At 36.2% G+C, this 8,758-nt stretch overlaps 1 protein-coding gene across 1 annotated transcript; it reads right to left on the reverse strand.

The window, feature by feature from the left end:
- Positions 1–3,611: 3,611 nt before the first annotated feature.
- Positions 3,612–7,978, reverse strand: slc35f2l (info solute carrier family 35 member F2, like). Its single transcript, XM_083549264.1, has 8 exons — positions 7,837–7,978; positions 7,219–7,394; positions 6,418–6,545; positions 6,129–6,288; positions 5,169–5,325; positions 4,955–5,007; positions 4,281–4,435; positions 3,612–3,989 (listed from the first exon to the last, which is right to left on the reverse strand). Exons 1-8 carry the CDS (start codon positions 7,917–7,919, stop codon positions 3,738–3,740), a joined length of 1,164 nt encoding a protein of 387 aa, XP_083405390.1. The 5' UTR covers positions 7,920–7,978; the 3' UTR covers positions 3,612–3,737.
- Positions 7,979–8,758: the final 780 nt, after the last annotated feature.

Genomic DNA, 8,758 nt, shown 5'->3' on the forward strand with positions numbered 1-8,758 from the left:
TCCTGGGAAAACCATCTTTTATGGGATGCATAGCAGGGTACCATGCAAACACATTCACACCTAGAAGCAGTTTAGATGAACCGACCCAAGAAAATCTATTGGAATAACAATGCGGTCTGTGTTGTCTTTGTCCTTATATTACATTATAATTATTTCAGTGTATTACTCAGTTTGTTCCTGTATTCATTTCACAATGAAACTGAAACAATAGTCCTTTTAAGATGATTGCCCATGATCAAATGAAAACCAGAACACAGTGTTCTGTACTGTATCTTCTGTAGGATTAATATAATTCTCTTTAATGCAATGTTTGTTTCAGTTTTTCCACACAGCAGATTTGCCGTTCAAGGAACTTGGTATTTTGGCAGCAGTTTAAATGTGCCTACTCAAACGCCTAGTCTGGAGTTGCGGTTTATAAATACAGATAATCCAGCTCTGAAAAATGAGTCAAAGAAAACAATGAATTGGTAAAACTGTCCAAGTTTACATTTTTTCCCTCGTTAATAAATCTAGTATGTAACGGAGTCATCGGCTACAATCAGAAATGAAATATTAAACAAATACACAGCAGACAGGTTGATTCAGCTGGATAGTCTGTGAGATATCAATGAGATAGATTGGATAAGCCTCTGGATATCACTAAAGAGCCTGTTCTCTTTCATATCATTCACAGATATCATAGAGAGATTTTTAACTAGAATGAATATTCATGTGTTTTACTGAATGCTACAGATTTGCTGTACTGTAGTGTACTATAAAAAAACGTTCTTTGAAGTTTTAGTACATACCATCAATTTACTGTAATTAACCAGAGAAAGCCTCAAATATACTTATAGCAGAAACCTAAATGATTAAGCGTGTGTTCAAACATTTTAGACAATGCAGTAATCCAGTTAGCCAATCACATGACAGCATTACAGTAGAAAAATCATGCAGCTGCAGGTCAGGATGCAGGTTTAGTTTATGTTCACAGCAAGCTTTAGAATGAGGAAAAAATTTTATCTCTGTGAATTTAACTGTGGCATGAGTGTTGATGCCAGATGGACTGGTTTGGGAATTTCACAAACTGCCAATTTGTGATTTTCACACATAACTGTCTGTTGTGAAAAACAAACAGCGGAGAAAGGTCAGAGGAGAATGGCCAGACTGACACCAACAACCATTCTACAGTCAAATTAAAAGATATCACAGATGAGCTTAACACATCACCTAAAGACCTGCCATAGACACTTAGCAATATTTATAAGGTGGAGAAGGCTGTTTTTGTAATATGGTTGATATGATTTTCAAAAGACAAGTTGTTTTAGACATCAACTTGTCTTTTAAAAATCATATTAACCATATTACAAAAACAGCCTTCTTCCACCTTAGAAATATTGCTAAGCTAAGAAACATGTTGTCTATATCTGATGCAGAGAAGCTCATCCATGCGTTCATGACCTCCAGACTGGACTATTGTAATGCATTACTAGGTGGATGTCCTGCATCATTAATAAACAAGCTACAGTTAGTCCAGAATGCAGCAGCCAGAGTTCTCACAGGGTCGAGAAAACATCACCATATAACCCCAATCTTATCACTGGCTACCTGTTAAGTTTCGAATCGACTACAAACTACTGCTACTTACTTACAAAACACTAAATGTTTTAGCTCCCATGTATCTATCCAGTCTTCTAACATGCTACAATCCGTCACGGTCCTTGAGATTTTAAAACTCTGGACTTCAAGTAGTCCCTAGAATAGCAAAGTCCACTAAAGGTGGTAGAACATTTACACATTATCTCCTAAACTTAGGAACAGTCTTCAGTGTTCCAAAGTTGTTCCGACAGTGTTCCGACAGTGTTCGGGGCTCAGACACACTCCCAGTTTAAGTGCAGATTAAAAAGGTATATTGTTAGCAAAGCCTACACACATCACATATCATAACCTTGTGCTCCAGTACTGATCACATGCACATTATCAACTTGTGCTGTTAATATCATGAACAGCAGCTACGATAATTTCTCTCCACTGCTTTTCTTTCTCTACCCATCCCGAGGCATCCTGAGGTTGGCCAGCTCCAGTCACGTCCCACCTCGTGAAGATTGTGGACCTTTAAAGAAGTAGATGCTGAACTCGCAAACATCCAGAGACGTACCAGCGCCATTTGGATACCACTTTATGTGGAGTTTGGACATTGGACCTCTTTGAGTGTTTAAAGGCTCTGGCATGGAGAAGCTGGTGTTGGATCTGTGATGATCGCAGATGTTAAACTACTTTATGAGTTGCTCAGTAGCTCCTGGTTCCATAATGTAAAATGACTGTGAAAGACTGTAGAAAGGACATTACTTATAATTTTACATTCCAGTGCTCATGTTAGTTCTCACTCTCCAGTGTTCTGTATTGTTTAAAGATTTATGATCATACTCTTGATGTCACCCAAATGAGGATGGGGTCCCCTTTTGAGTCTGGTTCCTCTCAAGGTTTCTTCCTTATAACATCTAGGGGAGTTTTTCCTTGACACAGTCACCATGGCTGCTCATCAGGGATAAATACACATCATTCACCTTAACTCTTAAATGTCCGTTGTGAAAAGCGTTATAGAAATAAACTTGACTTGACTTGACACAGCAACTATAAATGTGAGCAGTCAGTATTTGGAAATATATATTGTCCCTACTGAGATTAAAACCAAATACATTTTAGTTGCAATACAGTGGAGTCAGTGCTTTAACACATTATAGCTGTAATATAATGGTTGCAAGGTCCACTTTGATTATACTTTTATTTATTGCTCAACTAACACTTCACATTATATTACCAAGAAACAGTAAAGTAGACAATAAAATAGTCAATATAAAAAAAGACGTGTGATAATATGTTGATAAGTCCATATTTCATCATGTGGTAATTAGTTAATCTTTCAGAGGATTTCAATTAAGAGGAATAGTACATACGTTGCCTGAACCATACTAGACAGTTGATATGAGGTTTTTGTGCTGATTCTGTTTGGTTTTTGGCAAACATTTCCACTTTGGTCTCTTCTGTCCAAAAGAAAAATCTCCCAGAAGTCTTGGGATTTGTTCAGATGCAACTTTGTAAAGTTACATCATGCTGCCATGTTCCTTTTAGAGAGAAGATGCTTTCTCCTGGCAACGCTTCCAAACAAATCATACTTGTTCATTTTTCATGAACTATAATAATTAACATGTTAACAGACCTGTTGATTGCGAGATGTAACTCTTGGAGTTTTTGCAATTTCTTGGAGCATTGCACAGTCTGGCCTTGGGGTGAATTTGCTAGGGCGCCCACTCCCGGAATGATTAGCAAATGTCTTTAATGTTTTTACATGTGAAATATGTTTCTCACTAAAGAATTTAAATTGTTTGAAAATGGCCTTATAACCCTTCACAAATTGATGGGAAGCAACAATTTCTTTTCTACGTTCACTGCGCTTGTCTTTTCTCCTTGGCATTGTTCCAGTACACACCTGAATGTTCCAGACCAGCACACTGCTAAGACTTTTACAGAGGTGGTACCTCTGCTGATGATTAATTAATCAAGAACATTTAATTAGCAGCACCTAGCTACTACTTATCATCATAAATCCTATGAAAGCAGCATATGTGTACTTAGTTTTTCACAAATGGCTTTTTATTTTGGCTTTTAAAAAACATTTTATTCCAAAATGTGACCTAAATACAGTTGTCATTCAAGTATAATTAGCATCAACTGACCACTGACCTCAAACTTCTGAACTACATTTGAACACTTCTTAAAATGTGTCCATTTTTAGCTGGTAGATTCTCTAGGTTGGAATCAATCACACATTTTTCTTGATTATCAACTACAGAGCCCACTTGTCTTTCATCATCATGTTCAACAGCCTGGTTGTCCTGTCCTCCCTCCTCAGACACTGGTTCGGGACTTTGGCTTGGTGTAGGGACAGCGTTAAACATTATGAAGCCCACCATGATCACCATTAATGACACAACATAGAGCCCTGAGAACTGAGTAGAAAGAACTATATCACACAATTATGGTAGAAAATGTCCCAGCCACTCTGTTACTGGTCCTTTGAAAATGATAACAAAGACTTCAAGAAACAAGATTACACATTAACAAGTGATCAGTAGGCAGGTTATCGTGACCCAGCAATAAGTTATCTAAGCCTGTTCAAGCAGAATACTTAAACAAAGATTACAGATTATGAATTATAATCAATAAAGTTTAATGTAAGACCTCCGTGCCCTGCAATGCTTGAGTGTGTTATGCATATATGTGGTATTGTTAGAACTCACAGTGTACTGGAAGAGGAAAATGCCACAGAAGATGCTGAAGAGATCAGCCGTGAGCAAGGAGAGGTTTACTGCTGTGGCACTGGTCATGCTGATCACCACTGGCATGCAGCTGTACAGTGTATACATACATATGGCAAAGCCACCCAGGAGCAGAGCTGAGAAAAGAGCCAAGGACAAAACTGAGACCAAGCCATGAGGCAAATAGAATTTAAACACAGAGAAAATAGTGTGTCCAGATGTTTTGTAGTATAAAGTACAAATTATTAAAAGGTCACTTAAAACCCTACTTGCTTAACTTTTTGCCTAATCCCTTTTCTTTCAGAGTTTAGGGGTCCCTGGTTTAATACCATGCTTGGATTATTTTCTAAGCAGAGTTTTGGATGTTCCTGTTCTTGTGGGTTAACTTCAGGTTCCACAGACTTAAAACAAAGTTAGTTAATGGATTGGGTGCTATAAATTGCCCCTCTATGAGTTATCTAAAATGCTAATGTAAATTGCTTATCTAGGATGATATACAGCAAACTATCATTAGAACACTTTACTGAAGATGGATGAGCTCAGTAAAATCTATTAAATCTGTATAAGTAAAGTAGTAGAGCTTTAAAGGATGGAATCAGAAATCAAAAAAGTTGGTCAGTAATCTGTATTAAACAGTATAATAAAAAATCTCTTACCAGTTTGCCATTTCCACTGAATATTTCCCACCTCAATATGTTCTAAAACACCTCTGCAAAAAATAATGTAATGTATAAGAGTACATAAACTAGATCACTTATTTATCATAATACAGAGCGTATTATGCAATTTTTCTTAGAAAGTTAATTGTGCATGGCTGATTAAAACCTGTACCTCAACATGCAATTTGAAAAACATCCAAATGAGTCTCACAGCTGTATTCCGCTGATCAGCGTTCCGAAGAGGCCGACCATCCCGAGAAACTCAATCCGGCTCTTATTCTTTACAATGTACTCCTGACACAGGTTGGAGACTGCATACAGAGTAGCGCTGATGATAACCAGGCCATCTCCCAGCAGAATGTTACTGCCTGTTAGAGTCAGGGTGATGTAGCATTCGGAATGATAGAATATAATGATGTACCTCTATATATCTACTTATGATATAAAAAGGTTTGTTATAATGCAATACAATAAATCTTAGTTTATGGAGATAAATTCAGTCAACCTCAGTGGTTGATTACATAGTGCTTTATCATAATATATAGTATAAAGCAATTATTTATCTTGTTATGGCTGTAACAAATTATGATTCATTTTGTATATCAGCAGCTCTGACAATAATGCCACTTGTAATTCAAATTCTAGGTTTGCTTTAATGTGCTTATTCTCATCCATTATTGTTTTAAACAGTAACAAATAAGTCACATGGTATGGCAAATACTCCAAACAATGTAACTCAAATAATAATCTGGGGATTTCAAAACAGCTTAATCATCATATAATTATTAGTATAATCATCATATGGTGAAAACTAGGGTTAGGGTTAGGGTTAGGGTTAGGGTTAGGGTTAGCCCTAACCCTAACCCTAGATGTTTGTTTAACATTTATGGAGATAGTCTTCATCATTGGAAATTTAGAAGTATGCACATTTTATTTTATCAGCTATTAACAAGTGAGGGAACTCCTTATAACTATGCTATAAAGTAACTGATATTTCAAACTGTAACTTTAAAGTAAATCAAAACAACAATTCTTTCTTTAAAAAGTATACAATAATTTCAGCAAATAACAGAATTTTTACTTTATCATGTTTTATACCTATAGTTTGAAAGATTGCAGGATTAAATACAACTTGTTTAATAAATTGAAAGTCAATGAACAATGTTCTTACTTGATCCTTGATCTCGGCCTGAGACTAGATCTGCCCCCACCATGGCTCCTACACCAGCCAGACAAACAAACACTGCTACATAGTGAATGATTCTGTAGCGTGTCTTTAGGAAGATCCGGGACAGGATCAAAAGCACTGGGAGAATAAAGCAGTCCAAAAGCTGAAATACAGTAAAGCAGTCAAGAAAGTCAAGTAAGAGCATTATTATTTTTGTCAATTAATTTATGGCACATACACATACAATACATCACAAACCTTTATTAAAGTGTCTACAGGGAAGCTTTTTCACCTGTATGCTGGTTAACGTGGTATACTGGTAAGCCTTCACAACTGCATAATTTGCCTCCACATCTACCAGACCCAACAATAAATATTTCCACCATTTTGTTTTAAGGATCTGCAGAATATTTTCATTGCCTGCAGTATATCAAAAGCAAGAACATAAATACAGAACAGTACAATAACATTAGATTACAAGATAATATATTATTCCTTTCTTCTTAAAGGAATACTTTATTTAGCCCAATCTATTATATATATATATATATATATATATATATATATATATATATATATATATATATATATATATATATATATATATATATTTTTTTTTTTAACATATTTTCCTGTTACTCATAAAAAAAAAAAAAAAAAAAAAAGTCTAAGATAATTAAATTGTAAAACTGTATAATATGTCAGAGAGATGGAACTAGTTTTTTTGTTTTGTTTTATTAAAGTCTTAAACATAAGTACAGAATTGCCACTGTTTTAACCAGATATATATATATATATTCCCTTACGGTCCCTCCTGCAGGTGGTGAGCCCACGGGAAGGCGGCCCCACGTCACGGACCTTGATATTTCCCTCGTAAGGGACCCCGGGAGCATAGAGGGTTAAGGGCCTTGCTCAAGGGCCCAAGAGTGGCAGCTTGGCGATACCGGGGCTTGAACCCCAGACCTTCCGATCGGCAACCCAGCGCCTTAACCGCTGGAGCCACCACTCCCCTCATAATTGGGTATCTTTTTTTCATAATATAATATCCATGTGAATAGCACATATACTTGACTAAATACTTGAAAAACAGTACCTTTTTTAAAACACAGTGCAGTGGTGTAAGTGAGGCATAAAAGTACATAATTTATGCAACTCTGAAACATCGGTACATCCAGTTGAAATTCTGTGGCCAGGTACTGAGAGGTGACAGCAGTCCCACAAATCAGTGCTGAGAGACCCTGACCCATGGCCAACATTCTCAGGAGCTTCCTATAACAACCATAAACAATAAGTACAAGAGTAAATTATCACCAGGGGAATGATTCTACACCTTGGCACTAAACTGTATATTTCTTAGTAATGGAGTTGGTCCCCTTAACTTTACATCTTTCCAACATGCCTTCTTCCAAAGTACATAAATTAACTGTAAAGTATTTGTAAAGTCATACATGAAAGTTTTTAGTTAAAAGATACATGGTTACAAAAATTCAATACTATGGGTGCAATCATAAATATCATCCTAGCAATTTAAAAATGTAAGAGTACATTGGTTAAATGCTTCACCTCTGTAAAATTAAGTCTTTACTGGTCCTAGTGTGCACTTTGCAAAACATTTGACATTTAAAATGACTCATGTAACCAGTAAATGAACTTTCTTTGTTAGCATGGAAAGAAAATAGGGTAATGGGTAATAGGACATATCTTTGCTCACCATGTAAAAATTTCCCTCCATCTGAAATGTCTGAGTTCCCCTGAGAGTTTTTCACAAAAAGATTCTTGTTGTTCATGACTCATCTTTGCTTGTTGTTCTCACTTCTTGAGCCCTAAAGCAAGCTTCTGCCAGCAGATGTGTGCCTGAGAAGACTGCAACACCGTATCACAACAAATGTTGTGAATCATTTACTGTGTGGCATGTACAAGGTTAGGAATAATAATTCACTTTATGACCCAAGCCTAGAGTATGAATTTAGTTTATTGTACCTTCATACTTGAGGCTTTTATACACACTTATCACCTTACAAAGAATATCTGAAAATAAAGGAACACAAAAAGAATAAATATGATTGGGGTTTATTCCACTTTAACAAGTCAAGTCAAGTCAAGATTCTTTCTATAGCGCTTTTTTTTTCACAACGGACATTGTCTCAAAGCAACTTTACAGAATTTAAGAGTTAAGGTGAATGATGAGTATTTATCCCTGATGAGCAGCCATGGCGACTGTGGCAAGGAAAAACTCCCTTAGATGTTATGAGGAAGAAACCTTGAGTGGAACCAGACTCAAAAGGGGAACTCATCCTCATTACATCAAGAGTATGATCATTATTATGAGTATAGTCCTTAAAACAATACAGAACACTGGAGAGTGAGAAATGTCCTTTCTATAGTTTTATACAGTCACCTGTGAATGGAAAAAGCACACTTTAGGTTATTTATACTCATGAATTGCTGCAACATTCATGTATCTGGACTTCACTGGTATTTGAATTCAATACATAACACATTTTTGGGGTCTGCCAACTATAAACCTCATATAAACCAGCTTTAATACCATATATAGCTGACGCGGTACACAGTGAAATGAGACAACGTTTCTCTAGAACCCTGCTGCTACATAAAAATACATAGTACTACAT

The sequence above is a fragment of the Silurus aristotelis genome (assembly GCF_946808225.1).
Source record: "Silurus aristotelis genome assembly, chromosome: 8".
NCBI classification, from domain to species: domain Eukaryota; kingdom Metazoa; phylum Chordata; class Actinopteri; order Siluriformes; family Siluridae; genus Silurus; species Silurus aristotelis.

Bases quoted from the DNA above. Each gene is read 5' to 3' on its own strand.
- slc35f2l (XM_083549264.1), bottom strand. From the start codon at position 7,919: ATGAGTCATGAACAACAAGAATCTTTTTGTGAAAAACTCTCAGGGGAA. The intron at 7,395-7,836 runs GTGAGCAAAGAT...TGGTTGTTATAG, and splicing joins TGGAGGGAAATTTTTACATG to GAAGCTCCTGAGAATGTTGG. The intron at 4,436-4,954 runs GTAAGAGATTTT...CTCTTTTCTCAG, and splicing joins TCAGTGGAAATGGCAAACTG to CTCTGCTCCTGGGTGGCTTT.